General features: G+C 43.5%; 1 protein-coding gene across 2 annotated transcripts in view; it reads left to right on the top strand.

The window, feature by feature from the left end:
- The window catches only part of MYH11 (myosin, heavy chain 11, smooth muscle), a 130,093-nt gene that overhangs the window by 8,206 nt on the left and 106,157 nt on the right, over window positions 1-15,730 (top strand). For both annotated transcript variants that reach the window (XM_010839893.1, XM_010839894.1), the window contains exon 2: window positions 9,826-10,187. In XM_010839893.1, coding sequence (XP_010838195.1) covers window positions 9,843-10,187 — 345 coding nt within the window. In that variant the 5' untranslated portion in view covers window positions 9,826-9,842. The remainder of the gene's footprint in view (window positions 1-9,825; window positions 10,188-15,730) is intronic.

The following is a 15,730-nucleotide window of genomic DNA, read 5'->3' as shown; positions in this document are numbered from 1 at the left end:
ACTTTTCACTTTCACGCATTGGAGAAGGAAATGGCAACCCCCTCCAGTGTTCTTGCCTGGAGAATCCCAGGGACTGGGGAGCCTGGTGGGCTGCCGTCTCTGGGGTCGCACAGAGTCGGACACGACTGAAGCAACTTAGCAGCAGCAGCATACAGAACAGGAAAGATTACTTGGAAAACATTTTTTATTCAGATTCCACCACATCTAGCTGTGCTATGATGGTCAAATTACTGACCCTCTGCCTCAGTGTAATGGTGCCTTGGGTAGCATTTTTTAGGGGTTTAAACAAGATAATAGCTGACAGTCAATTACAGCAGCAGTAGGGCTTCCCCAGTGGTCCAGTGGTTAAACTCTGTATTCCCAGGGCAGGGGGCACAGTTCAATCCTTGCTCAGGGAACTAAGGTCCCCCATGTCACATGATGTGGCAAAAAAAAAAAAAAGACAGAGCAGCAGCTATGATTACTAATATTAGTAATATTAATTTGCTATACTCACCACATTTTCTCAAGGGCAAATCTGTGGGATTTAATCAGTGTTTGGGGTCTGTAGTGTTCATGTGTTCAAAGACGTGTGGTCAAAGGACTGAAATAGCTTTCAGATGTCAGGACCTTGAATGTCCTGATGCGAGCTCTCCCTCTAAATGATGGAGGGAAATGGGTAGCACTTCCCTGAATCCTGCACCACCCCCACCCCAAGTATTAATATTTTGAGGGATTTGAGTTCCAAGGAACATACTCTAGGAAACGCCGTTCTAGAGTGAAGCCAAGCTCCTCTTTTCCTTTTCTTTCTTTTGACCAAAGTGGATTTCACACATTGTGGCTGTCAGAGACCTCAACGACATGGGAAGCAGCCCAGCCTCTCTCTCCTTCTTTTGGACAAAGACTGAATCTTTGCACTTGATCTGTTTGTATTTTTGAGTCCTAGATTAGACAGGGTTCCTGGCAGTGGAAATTCTTGAGTCCTTCTGCTTTTCTGCTGTGTTTTTTGCTTTTCTATTTTTTTTTTCCTGATTTTTAAGGCAGCTCACCAACATAGAAATTAGGAAGAGTCCACTTAGTTGTCATGCTGCTTGAAACAAATAAAATAGATCTCCTGGTCTTCTTGGGTATAATTGGCTACCATTCAAAAACTTCTCTCGATTGTACTTATACTACTCAACTGCACAATTAAGTGGTAAAGATGGTAAATTTTATTATGTGTATTTTACCATAATTAAAGGTAAAAAGAAAAAATTTTTATTGAAGTGTATTCTATATCAGAACAGTACACATCTCTATAGGTATGTAGCTTGATGAATTTCCACCCATGTAATTGGTATTCAGATTAAGAAACAAAGTTATCAGCTCCATCAACCTCCATCATGTCCTACCCCTCCAGTTACATCTGATGTCTAGCACCGTAGGTTAAATTTGCCTGGTTTTGAATCTCATATATAAGCATACCTCATTTTATTGTGCTTCACAGATACTGTGGGGTTTTTTCCCCTGCAATTTGAAGGCTTATGGCAAATCTATGTTCAGCAAGTCTATTAGTGCCATTTTTCCGACACCATTTGCTTACTTCCTGTCTCTGTGACACATTTTGGTAATTCTTGTATATTTAAGGTGATTTCATTGTAATATTTGTTATGTGATCTGTGATCTTTGTCGTTGCTGCTGTGACTCACTGAAAGCTCAGATGAAAGTTAGAATTTTTTAACAATCATGTATTTTTCATTAAGGTAGACATTAGACATAATTAGACATTAGACATAATGCTCTTGCACAGTTAATAAACAACAGCATAGTGTAAATGCAACCTTTTTATACACTGGGAAGCCAAAGTATCCATGTAACTTGCTTTATTGTGATGGTTGCTTTATTGCAATGGTCTGGAACTGAGCCTAAAGCATCTCTGAGTTCTGCCTGTGAACAGAATCACACCGTATGTCCTTCTTGTGTCTGCCTTTTTTTTCACACAAGTGTTTGTGTGATTTGTTCTTATGGTGTGGAGTTGTAGTTTACTTAATCGGGTACCGTTTTGAAGAACAGATTTTTAAAAAAATATATTATACATCTTTGTTCAATAGATATCTATTGATTTATTCGGCTTCTCTGGGTGTTAGTTGCAGCATAAGGGATACAGTTCCCTGACCAGGTATGGAACCCAGGCCCCTTGCGTTGGGAGAATGGACCACTGGGCCACCAGGGAAGTCCCCCCAAAGCCTCTTCTAATCCATAGGTTCCCCCCTTTTAAAATGGTTTACCTGTTAAAGAAACTGAGTCATTCTTCCTACGCTTTCCTACCTTGTGGACTTTGTCACATGCCCGTGACCCTGGTTGGCATGTTCCCTGTGCCCTGCATTTCCCTTAAATAAGGTGTTAGATCCAGAGGCTTTGTCAGTGTCTGTCCCCACCCACCCCCTTTTTTTCTGTAAGAATATCTCACTGGTGGTGGTGCCGCTTCCCCAGGCATCCCCTCTGGAGGCACATAACCTCTGATCGGCTTTGTTTTTGCAGCGTTAAGTTTGCTGAGTAGGTGTAGGTGGTGTCCGCCCCATCCATCCATTGGGAAGTTCTCCATCTGCTATTCAGGATTCCCAGGTGGTGCTGGTGGTAAAGAACCCACCTGTCAATGCGGGAGACATAAGAGACTCAGGTTTGATCCCTTTGTCAGGAAGAGCCCTTGGAGGAGGAAATGTCAACCCACTCCAGTAGTCTTGTCTGGAAAACCCCCTGGGCAGAGGAGCCTGACAGGCGACAGTCCATGGGGTTGCAAAGAGTCAGTCACAAGTGAGCACACAGCACATTTGCTTGTCATCTGATATAATGGGGTGGGTCTGAAACTGTGGACCAGTATCCTCTGCATCACCCGGGAGCCTGTTAGAAATGCAGATCCCTGGGTTCACCCCAGACCTACTGGCTCAGAAGCTCTGGGGTGGGCCCAGGCATCCGTGATTCCACAACCTCCCAGGTGAGGCTGATGCACAAGGAAGTCTGCGAACCACTGGTCTGATGTTTTAGCAACTTTGATAGCGATTGCCAAGACCCATTATTTTATTCAGAGTTCCAGAATTGCTACATTCTAGTTTCATCATTTCTTCTACATTTATATAGCAGGAATTCTTCTAAGTAGATGGTAGTATTTTTTTTTTTAAGCAGTGAATGGGGGCTGAAGGGAGAATGCTGTTGGAGTTACTATGTCCCAGAAGAAATTCAATAGCAATTTAAAAATTAAAAGCGATTTTCCAGGGGGTCCAGTGATGAAGACTCCATGTTTCCACTGCAGGGGGACTTGGGGTCAATCACTATTTGGGGAATCTGTATCCCACATGCCCAGAGTCACCCCCTCCCAAAAGAATTTAAAGTGCAGGAAACGTGATCATTAAACCTAGAACAGTGTACATTTTCTACAATTCTTTAATTCACTTTTTGGGATAACTGGAGTGATTTTTCAGATTTAGGGAATGATTCACTCATTTCTTATTTTATTTTTGAAAGAGCGACTAGATCAGGTCACCCAGGAGAAATAACTAACCTTTCTGAGCAAATTAGCTCCTGGTTTTTATTACTGTCATTTTCACCCTGGAAGAGGAAAGCGGGAGGAACTGCCCCTCTGATTTTTGCCTTGCAAAGTCTGCATTTTAGGAGTTGACGGCCCAGCTCCAGGGGCCCATTGGTGGGATGTGGAAGTTAGTCCACCTCCATGGGATCTGGAGTCCAAGCATGCAAATTATCTTGCGCCTCTTGCGTCTCCTGCGTTGGCAGGTGGGTTCCTTCCCACCCACACCACCTGAGAAGCCTGAATAGCAGATGGAGAACTTCACAACGGAGGGATCGGGCCGACACCACCTACACCTACTCAGTAACCTTAACGCTGCAAAAACTGAGCTGATCAGAGGTTATGTGCCTCCAAGAGGGGATCCATAGCTAAAGGAGCTATGAATTGTTTTCTGCTGAAGAAGGGGCATCAACCACGCAGTACATCCTCACTCAGCCCGCACCTTAGTTCTTTGGAACCACCAGTGGGTGGGGGAGGAGGGTGGGTCGGGTTGGAGGAGCTGAACACGAGCCAGTGTTCCGAGGGCAGGACAGCTCCTGCAGGTATGGTCAGACGGCCTGGGATGGGCCATTGGACAGGTCTGAAAAGAGTCTGTTGCCTCAGCAGCTCGTCTCCTGGTCATATCTAGACAATCGAATGGAGAATCTGATATTTAATGACTTAATATTTTAGATAAAGACAGACTTCTTGTCAATTATTTAGTGGCCTTGAGGAAGAATTTGTAGAGAGGCAGAATCAGTGTCTTAGTTTCCACCTCTTTCTTTACCAGTTTTCAAAACCATGGGTTGATTCCCCAGCAATACAAAGATGATCTGTGAATTTTTTTTAACCATGATGAGCTCATGGATTTAAACATACTAATCTTTCAACTGTTGTATTTACCTTACTGATGTTCAGACTGTCCCACATTTGACCAAATAGAACCCTGGTTTAATAATTTTGTGTGCAGTTTTCTAGACTTTTTAAAATGTATACACGGATGTATAAAATGGCAAGACAGGGATGATTTGAGAGAATAGCATTGAAACATGTATATTATCATATGTGAAACAGATCGCCAGTCTAGGTTCGATGCATGAGACAGGGTGCTCAGGGCCGGTGCACTGCAATGACCCAGAGGGATGGGATGGGGAGGGAGGTTCAGGATGGGGAACACATGTACACCCGTGGCTGATTCATGTCAGTGTATGGCAAAAACCACTACGATATTGTAAGGTAATTAGCCTTCAATTAAAATAAATAAGTTAATTTTTAAAAAATGAAGAAAAATAAACAAAATGATAAGACATTCTTTTATAACTATCTTATTCAGCTTTATTGAGGTGTAATGTACATATAGTATTTCTTTTACTTTTTAAAAAATTCACTGGTTTTTAAGTGTACAGCTCAGTGAATCTTGACAAATGTATATAGTCGTATGATCATCGTCGTAATCGGGATATAGAATGTTTCCATCACCCCGGAAGTTCCTTTGTGCCTCTTGGCAGCCAGGTCCCTCCCCAGCCTGTGAGCAATCACTGATCCGTTTCCTGTTGCCCCAGCTTCGCCTTTTCTACACCTCCTTATCAGTGGAATAAGAGCGTGTGTAGGACTTGGGTTCTGCTTCTTTCATTAAGCTTGCTTCCACAATTCATCTTTTTTATGGTGTAATTTGTTCCTTTTTACTGCTGAGTATTCCATTTATGCATATTGGTTTTCGTCATATTGACTTTGCACGGTCAAAAGTCACCTATTGTATAATTCTGTTTTTTGCAATGTCCAGAAAAGGCACATCTATAGAGACAGATAGTAGGTTAGTAATTGCCAGGGAGTTGGGAGTAGGAACAGGGAGTGACTGCAGACTAGTATGAGGAAACCCTTTTTGGGGTGATGGGAATGTTCCAAAATTTAGCATCATGATAGATGCACAACTCTGTAAATTTACTAAAAGTCATTGAATTGTGCATTTACAATGAGAGAATTTTAAATCATGTAAATGACAAATAGGTTAAGATGAAAGGGAAAAATCCTTATTTTTTATTTTACAAGTCTATAATTTGCCTTTTAATTAACTTAGAGTCTTTTAATGTTCAAAACTTGTGGGCAAATCTGTAAACAGCATGAAGTCTATGAATTATCACTTTCATTCTTTTTTAACATTCTTTTTTTTTTTAATTTTCCATTATGTTTCATCACAGGATATTGAATATAATCCCTGCGCTCTACATTAGGACCTTGTTGTTTGTCCGTTCTGAGTGTAATAGTCTGCCTCTGCCAATCCCACACTCGCAATCCAGCCCTCTTCCTCCCCACTCCCCCTTGGCAACCACAAACCTGTTCTCTTTGTCCGTAAGTCTGTTTCCATGTTATAGATAGGTTCCTCTGTGCTGTATTTTAGATTCCGCATATAAGTGACATCATACGGCATTTGTCTTTCTCTTTCTGACTTATCTCACTCAGTATGAGCGTCTCTTGTTGCATCCACGTTGCTGCAAATGGCACTGTTTCAGCCTTTTTTATGGCCGAGTAGTATTCCATAGTATCTATGCACCACCTCTTCTTTATCCATTCATTCGTTGATGAACATTTAGGTTGTGGCCATATTTTAGCTATTGTGAATTGTGCTGCTGTGAACATAGGGATGCATGTATCTGTATGAATTATAGTTTTGTCCAGGCATATTCCCATGAATAGGATTGCTGGATCATTCTGGTAATGATTGCTGGTAATTCTATTTTTAGTTTTCTGAGGAACCTCCATACTATTTTCCATAGTGGCTGCACCAACTTATATTCCCACCAACAGCACAGGGCAGCCGGGGGTGGGGGGGGGGAGGTTGAAAGGACAAAGTTTTGTGTGGCATATATAAAAGCCTACATCTTGAATTTTGGATGGGCTTATAGCAGTCTGTTGCCCGGATGATCTGTAATTTAACAAGGCACTTCCTGAAAACTATTTGGATTGCTTGCAGGTTTTGCTGTGCCAAATTGCACGGCAGTGCACATTTTTATACATCTGTTAACACTTGTCTGTTTCCATAAGCTAAATTGCTAGAAATGGAATTGCAGGTCAAGGGATGTGTGTGAACTTTTAGGACTTTTCCATCCATAAGGGCAATCTATGCAGAGCCCCAGCCCCTACTCTCCTGACAATACAGGCCTTATCAGTGGTTTTCATCTCAGCCAAGTGGTGAGTGAAAAGCAGCATCTCATTGCTTCACCTTGTAGTTCTTCATTTACTCCTGAGGCTGAACATCTTTTTCTTATGTGAATTGGTTACTTGAAGTCTTTTGTAAAGTATCTATTTTTGTTAATCATAAATTCAATGAAAGTTATAAAACTATATTGGCTTCCCATGTAGCTCAGCTGGTAAAGAATCCACGTGCAATGCAAGCGACCTGGGTTCAATCCCTGGGTTGGGAAGATCCCCTGGAGAAAGGAACAGCTACCCACTCCAGTATTCCAGCCTGGAGAATTCCATGTGATCACAAAGAGTCAGACACGACTGAGCAACTTTCACTTTCACTTTCTTTCATGGCAAAAATGCATAACAGAAATGTACCCATGTTCAAAGTCGCATTATTCACAATAGAGGAAATGTGAAAGCAACTCAAGTGTCCGTCAACAGATGAATGGATAAACAAAATGTCACATGTCTGTACAATGAAATGTTATTAAGCCTCAAAAAATGAGTGAAATTCTGATTTACGCTCCAACATGGATGAACTTTGAAGACATTATGCTAAGTGAAATAAGCTGGTGACAAAAGGATAAATACTGAATATTTCACTGACATGAGGTCCTGAGAGCAGTGAAATTCATAGAAACATAAAGTAGAATTAGTGCTGGCCAGTGGCTGGAGGGAGGAGGTGATGAGGAATTAGTGTTTAATGTGTGTGGAGTCTCGGTTTTACAAGATGAAAATAGTTCTGGTGTTGGATGGTGGTGATAATTGCATGACAATATGGATGTACTTAATGTCACTGAAATGAAAATGTAAGACAGTAAATCTTATGTATATTTTACTACAAAAAATTAGTAGTACTTTTCATTAGTCATGAAAAGTAAAAATCCCTTCAAAACTGTACTCGATAAGTACATATTTCTCCAGTTATTTTGCCTATATGAATTTTAAATATTTTAAAATAAAAATGGGTTATTATACTAGTGCTTTACAATATTCCCTATATTTCATTTTTAAGCAATTCTATTCAGATCCAGTTTAAATACCATGCAATTCACCCATTTAAATTGTGCAATTGAATTGCTTTCAGCATAGTCACAGAATTGTGTATCCATCACTGCAGTACATTCTAGAACATTTTCATTACCCTAAAAAGAAACCCACTCCCCTCTACTTCAGTTCAGTTCAGTTCAGTCACTCAGTCACATCCAACTCTTTGCAACCCCATGGACTGCAGCACGCCAGGCTTCCCTGTCCTTCAACAACTCCCAGAGCTTGCTCCAACTCATGTCCATCCAACCATCTCATCCTCTGTCATCCCCTTCTCCTCCTGCCTTCAATCTTTCCCAGCATCAGAGTCTTTTCCAATGAGTCAGTTCTTCGCATCAGGTGGCCAAAGTATTGGAGTTTCAGATTCAGCTTCAGTCCTTCCAATGAATATTCAGGACTGATTTCCTTTAGGATGGACTGGCTGGATCTCCTTGCAGTCCAAGGGACTCTCAAGAGTCTTCTCCAAGGCCACAGTTCAAAAGCATCAATTCTTCATCGCTCAGCTTTCTTTATAGTCCAACTCTCTTATCCATACATGACTACTGGAAAAACCGTAGTTTTGACTAGATGGACTTTTGATGGCAAAGTAATGTCTCTGCTTTTTAATATTCTGTCTAGGTTGGTCATAGCATTTCTTCCAAGGAGTAAGCGTCTTTTAATTTCATGACTGCAGTCACTATCTGTGGTGATTTTGGAGCCCAAGAAAATAAAGTCTCTCACTGTTTCCATTGTTTCCCCATCTATTTGCCATGAAGTGATGGGACCAGATGCCATGATCTTAATTTTTTGAATGTTGAGCTTTAAGCCAACTTTTTCACTCTCGTCTTTCACTTTCATCAAGAGACTTTTGAGTTTCTCATCGCTTTCAGCCATAAAGGTGGTGTCATTATTCAAGATTATTGATATTTCTCCCAGCAATCTTGTTTCCAGCTTATGCTTCAGCTGTCCTGGCATTTTGCATGATGTACTTTGCATATGCGTTAAATAAGCAAGGTGACAATATACAGCCTTGATGTACTCCTTTCCCAATTTGGAACTGGTATGTTGTTCCATGTCTGGTTCTAACTGTTGCTTCTTGACCTGCATACAGATTTCTCAGGAGGCAGGTAAGGTGGTCTGGTATTCTCATCTCTTGAAGAATTTTCCACAGTTTGTTGTGATCCACACAGTCAAAGGCTTTGGCGTAATCAGTAAAGCAGAAGTAGATGTTTTTCTGGAACTCTCTTGCTTTTTCTATGATTCAATGGATGTTTGCAGTTTGATCCGTCTACTGTCACTCTTTTATTCTCTCCCAGCTGTTGGCAACCACTAATCTACTTTTTATCTCTCTGGATTTGCCTATTCTGGACATTCTTATGTAAGCAGAATCATACAATACGTGGTCCTCTGTGACTAGATTCTTTCACTTAGCATAATGTTTTCAAGATTCATTAACACTCAGTGTATTTCAGTACTCCACTCCTTTTCATGGCTGAGTAATATTCCATTAAATGGATAGGCCACATTTTATTTATCCATTTATCTGCTGATGGACATTTGGATTTTTCTTCTGTTTTTTAGTTATTAGGAGTAATGCTTCTATGAACACTCACCTGAGTTTTTGTGTAGAAGTATGTTTTCATTTCTCTTGGGTATATACCTTAGAATGGGGTTGTTAGATAATGTGATAAAGCTATGTTTAAACATTTGAGGACCACCCCCTTTTATTTTTACAGTAAACTATAGGACTTGAATTTGTTCCTGTGTCAACACATCTAGACCTACTTCTCGCATCTTAACCCCTGGATAGCAGCTCATTGTATGAGAATATCATGGTTTATGTATTTATGCCATGTTGATGGACAATATATAGTAGTCCAGATCCTTTTCTGAAGAGCCTTTGGGTCGTTTCCATTTGACAACATAAACCATCCTGCTGTGAACACCTTTGTGCTTTGTGAGATATTTCTGCAGATTGCATCCCCAGAAATGGTGAGGTGAAGGTTTTATCTGTCTTTAGGGCTTGGTTCTTGATCTATCTTTAGGCCAGTCTGGTTCTGGCCTCATTCTTACCTGGTTGTCTTATTCCCCAGGGGACCAACCAGGCACCATGGCGCAGAAGGACCAGCTCAGTGAAGATGAGAAGTTCCTCTTTGTGGACAAAAACTTCATCAACAACCCAGTGGCCCAGGCTGACTGGGCCGCCAAGAAGCTGGTCTGGGTCCCTTCGGAGAAGCAGGGTTTCGAGGCAGCCAGCATCAAGGAGGAGAAAGGGGATGAGGTGATCGTGGAGCTGGTGGAGAATGGCAAGAAGGTCACAGTCGGCAAAGATGACATCCAGAAGATGAACCCACCCAAGTTCTCCAAGGTGGAGGACATGGCAGAGCTGACGTGCCTCAACGAAGCCTCTGTGCTGCACAACCTGCGGGAGAGGTACTTCTCGGGACTCATATACGTGAGTATCCTGGGGAAGCCGGCCACTTCTTGCTGGTCTCCTGCACCCCTGAGGGAGTGGAGAGGCTTTCAGATGTCTTTGGGGTGCAAGTTAGGAGGCTGAAATTTTCCTTGAGGGAGGTTGCATGTGGGGTGGAATCGTTCAGACCTGGGTTCCCATTCACCCTGCCCTATCTAGTGCTGTGACATTGAACAGGTTATTTCACCTCTTGAAGCCTGTTTCCCCATCTGAAAAATGAAAGCAGTCACCCTCCCCCCACATAAATGAGATCCACAGATCCCACGTTGATCACATGGTTGCGTGGTCCGTGGTGAACAGATTTCAGTGAAGTAGTTCCCTGCTCTTCCACCATCTTGGAAATAAAGGAGAACTCTTAACCTCCTTGAGAAGGCTGATCCATCCCACAGCTGAGTAGGTAGGAGACATGAGGATCCTGGCGAGGTTTGGTGGAGGCCTGCCCTGTCACAAATGGGAATGACTCGATTGCACCTGGATTCCTCTGGGTTGACCGTGCAGGTCGGAGTGAACTAGAGCTGCAGTGTCCAATATAGCAGCCACTGGCCGCATGTGGCTAACTAAATTTAGATGTAAACGAAGTGAAAAGTGAAAGTGTTCGTCGCTCAGTCATGTCTGACTCTTTGCAACCCCATGGACTGTAGCCCCACTAGGCTCTTCTGTCCATGGAATTCTCCAGGCAAGAATATTGGAGGAGGTAGCCATTCCCTTCTCCAGGGGATCTTCCAGACCCAGGGATCAAACCCGGGTCTCTTGCATTGCAGGCAGATTCTTTACCATCTGAGCCACCTGGGAAGGCCTGATGTAAATTGATTAAACATCAATATTTAAAAGTTCACTTCTTCCATTGTGGTGGCTACGTGTTAAGTGCCCACCTGACGCCTGTGGCTAGTGGCTGCCATATTGGACAGCACAGGTGGAGAACATTCCCATCATTGCAGAAAGCTCTGTTGGACAGTCTGGACTGGATGATGTGTAACTCAGGGGTACAGGTTCTTTGTGGGCTGGACCAGGTCCCTAAGATATAGAAGGGCATGGTAGCCCCATCAAGCCAGACTGGTGGACAGAGGGCATCCCACTCCAGCCTTTGTCTTGCCTCTCAGAAAGGGTACATCTGTCCCTTGGGCAAGTTATTTAATTTCTCTGACATTTTGTTTCCTTCTCTGTAAAATGAATCCAAGAATAGTACTTGCCTCATAGAGTGGGTTTGGAGTAGGAAATGGCAGTCCACTCTAATATTCTTGCCTGGAAAATTCCATGGACAGAGGAGCCTGGCGGGCTGCAGTCCATGGGGTCGCAAAGAGACGGACATGACTGTGACTGAGCACGTGTGCGTGCATGGAGTGGGTTACTCTGAAAAAAAAGCACATGGCATGCTTCCTGGCACATTGTAGGCACTCAACATGTTAGGTATTGTTTTTATTGGTTATGCTCATTTTTGTTATTGCCAGAGAGATGTTCTTGGATTCTTTGCAAACTTACAGAAACAGTCACCTCTGTCTTGAGGCCCTTCTGGTCTTGCCCTTTATGTTTTGCCACATGAAAATTACAAACCCCCGTTGTCATCTCTAAAAATGTCTTGCAGATTTTTTTTTTCCTAATTAGGAAAATGAGGCATATTCATTCCAGAAGATCTGGAAAATTCAGAAAAGCACAGCAAACACAAGAGTCAATCCTCCCCCAGAGATAACACTGATAAGATGTTTATGTTTCTTTGTGAGAATAGTGCATATTTATGTATTGAAAAGGAAATTCCCTGGTGGCTCAGTGGTAAAGAATCCGCCTGCTTATGCAGGAGACACGGGTTCAATCCCTAGGTCAGGAAGATCCTCTGGAGGAGGAAACAGGCAACCCACTCCAGTATTCTTGCCTGGGAAATCCCATGGACAGAGGAGCCTGGCAGGCTACAGTCCATGCAAAAGAGTCGGACACGACTTGGCAACTAAACAACAACAATGTATTGAAAAGTCTGTGCACACAGGCTGGGGACCTGGTCTCTTTCCATGTACAAGTTAGTGATGAACATCCCTACTGCTCACTCGTGACCCCAGCTGCCCCTTTGTGGGCTTTGTAATCTATCCCACAGATGTACCACAATTAATTATTCTTCACTCAGTCGGTAAAGAATCTGCCTGCAATGCAGAAGACCCGGGTTCAATTCCTGGATCGGGAAGATCTCCTGGAAAAGGAAAGGGAAACCTACTCCAGTATTCTTGCTGGAAAATCTCATGGACAAAGGGGCCTGATGGGCTACACAGTCCATGGAGTCGCAAAGAGTAGAACATGACTTAGCAACTAAACCACATGGATAGTTCTGAGAGAGTTACAATGGCTTGTTTTTAAGAGCCAAGGGGGAAGTGGGAAGCAACTCATAATTCTATACAGACCTTCTCTTGATCTCATTTAGTTAACACAATATCCACTGAATGAAGTATGCTCGTCCCATCCTACAGACAAGCAAGCTGTGGCTCAGAGTACTAAAGACCCTCCAAGGACAGTCTAACTAAGTTGCTCCCTAACTAAGCAGGGAAAATGTCTTTTGTCCACACCACTCCTTGTCTGGAAGCATTTTCAGCCTGGGGCTGTTGGTACAGAGTGGTTTTCCTAAGGACACCAGCCTGCAGGGAGCTCTAGAGGAACTGGGCTCCTGTGGGCCTCCTGTCCAAGATAAGTCATTTTCATCCAGGGAGGTCAAGGACGGGCTTGGATAGGAATCTCGCCTGCTGTCCTCTGACACAGATGTTTGGGTCCAAAATAGAAACCAGGAAAAATGACGGGCTTACAAAGGTCCCAAGACCCAGACTGTCTTCTGACAGCAGATTAAAAAAAATGAATCAAATCTTCAAATTCCTTCTGTGCTTCTCCAGACAGATTAAATGAAAAGCCTTTCAGTCTTATGACCACGCATCTACTCCTGTCTCATTCTTTTCTAATCAACTTAATCACTTAACTAGAAACTGTTGTCTGAGACGGAGGAGATAAAATAGGAGGGGGTGGGGAAGCACCCCAAGTTATTCACCCAGCGCGTGATGGCGGAAGGCGTGGCCCTTGTAACAGGTGTATGGCAGGTGAAGCTCAGTCAGCTGACCATGCCTGACTTTGCCCCCAGTAACGAAGAGAACGTTCCCTTCCATCCTGCAAGGCTTATCTCAAACACGGCACTTTTTGCTTAGTCCTGGCAGATGTCTCATCCCCTTGGGTCTAGAAGAGGTAGAAGCCTTAAAGATGCAGGTTCTTTTTTTTTGTTTGCTTTTTAAATTGGAGGATAATTGCTTTACAATGTTGTGTTAGTTTCTGCTGTACAACAGTGTGAATCAGCTCTGTGTATGCATATGTCCCCTTCCTCTTGAGCCTCCATCCCACCACCTCCATCCCACCCCTCTAGGTCATCACAGAGCCCTGAGCCCCTGAGGTCCCTGTGCCGTACAGCAGCGTCCCATGAGCTATTTTAAACACGGTAGTGTATAAAGTGTGTCAGTGCTACTCTGTCCCTTCATCCGACCTCCCCTTCCCCCACTCGGGCCACACGTCTATCCTCTGTCTCGAGATGCAGGTTTCTGCCTGAGCTGCCCCAGATCATCGATGACACGTGTGGGGCTTGCTCTTCCGGATGTTGTCGTTGGCTGGGTTCTCTCCGCCTGGGATTTTTCATGGCTCCGTCCCTGGCCTTGGGCTGGGAGATGGGACAAGGGTTTCAGGCAGAGGGCACTCAGTGCAGATGTGGGCCTTGCCTGTACTGGCTGCTGTCCCAAGTCCTTCCCAGCTCTCTCTAGTGAGGTCGAAGCTCACTTCCCACACAGCACACAAGGTGACCAAGGCAGAGAGGTGATGCGACTTACCTGAGAAGGGACAGGATCAGGACTGTTAAGTGTTGCTGATCCCCTGCCTTCCCTCTCTGTGGGGTGCTGAGAGTCACAGGGCCCCACCCTTGGCCTGAGGCTGCTTGATAATTGAGAGGAGGAAGATAAGGTACATCTGAGCTGCAGATATGTAACATGGATTCTACAGGAATGAATGTGACGAATGGATGAAGTGGGTTAGTCGCTCGGTCTTGTCCAACTCTTTGCAACCTCGTGGACTATAGGCCACCAGGCTCCTCTATCCATGGAATTCTCCAGGCAAGAATATTGCAGTGAGTAGCCATTCCCTTTCCCAGAGGATCTTTCTGACCCAGAAATCGAACCTCAGTCTCCTACATTGCAGGCAAATACTTTACCATCTGAGCCACCAGGGAAGCCCAGAGTGGATGAAGGAAAGGTGGTAAATACACCATACAATATAATAACTCTGCTTTAAAGCAGAAGGAAATCCTGCCATTTGCAACAGCATGGTTGAACCTGGAGGACATTATGCTGAGTGAAAATAGCCAGCCAGAGAGGGGCAAATCCTGCAGGATTCCATTCACAGGAGAATCTAAAACAGTCAGACTCAGAGAATCAGAATAGAATGGTGTTGCCAGTGGCTGGGGGAGGTGAAAATGGGAAATTTCTTATTTATTTGTGGCTTTTTCTTGTGTATGTTCATAACTATCTATTCACTCAGAGTTAAAACATTTTTTGAATAGATAACACATGCAAATATTAAATAAAATATTGAATAGTATATAAGGGTATTTTAGAACTTTTCCTTTTATCCCCATTTCCTCATCTTCTGGTTCCCCTCCTTATGGAAACCATGGTCACCAGTTCCTTATAAGTCTTCCAGCAATATTTTATACCCATGTCTCCTGTGTCTCCTGCATTGGCAGACAGGTTCTTTACCAGTAGTGCCACCTGGGAAGCCCTAATATTTTATACATATAGAGGCCAATACATGTGTGTGTGTGTATATATATGTATATATATGCGTGTGTTCGTTCTCAGTCGTGTACGACTCTTTGTGACCCCATGGACAGTAGCCTGCCAGGCTCCTCTGTCCATGGCAAGAATACTGGAGTGGGTTGCCATTTCCTCCTCCTGGGAGTCTTCCCAAGCCAGGAGGATCGAACCCATATCTCTTATGTCTCCTGCATTGGCAGGCAGATTCTTTACCACTGAACCACCTGGGGAGCCCAAAATGTGTGTGTGTGTATGTATTGGCTGCACTGCCCAGCTTGCCAGATCTTAGTTCCCCATCCAGGGATCAAACCTGAGCTCTCTACAGTAGAAGCATGGAGTCCTAACCACTGGACCACCGGGGAATCCCCTATATGTAAATTTGTATATGTGTGTATTCTTTTTAAGGGCTGCAGCTGCTGCTTAAGGGCAGTGTGCCATAATTATTGAACTGGTCTCCCATTGGTGGATATTTAGGTTGTTTCTATTTTTTTTTTTTTTTTTGCCATTAACATCAAAGCTGTAGCAGATCACATTCTTGGTGAGCCAGGTCTGTCTCTAGGATGTTCAGAAAGCCATGACTGCACTGCAACCTGTCCACCGTTTTATAGATGGGAAGGACGAGGTTCAGGTCACACAAGTTGGGAGGGCAAGTCCGAGGTTCCGCCCGGGCCTCTGTGACTTAAAGCCTGCTTCTCTTCCACCTTCCCCCAC

This window comes from Bison bison, unplaced genomic scaffold (assembly GCF_000754665.1).
Source record: "Bison bison bison isolate TAMUID 2011002044 unplaced genomic scaffold, Bison_UMD1.0 scf7180017864135, whole genome shotgun sequence".
In the NCBI taxonomy this organism is placed as follows: Eukaryota; Metazoa; Chordata; class Mammalia; order Artiodactyla; family Bovidae; genus Bison; species Bison bison.
Note: the sequence above shows the minus strand (reverse complement) of the source record. Positions and strands in the feature narration are given on the sequence as shown.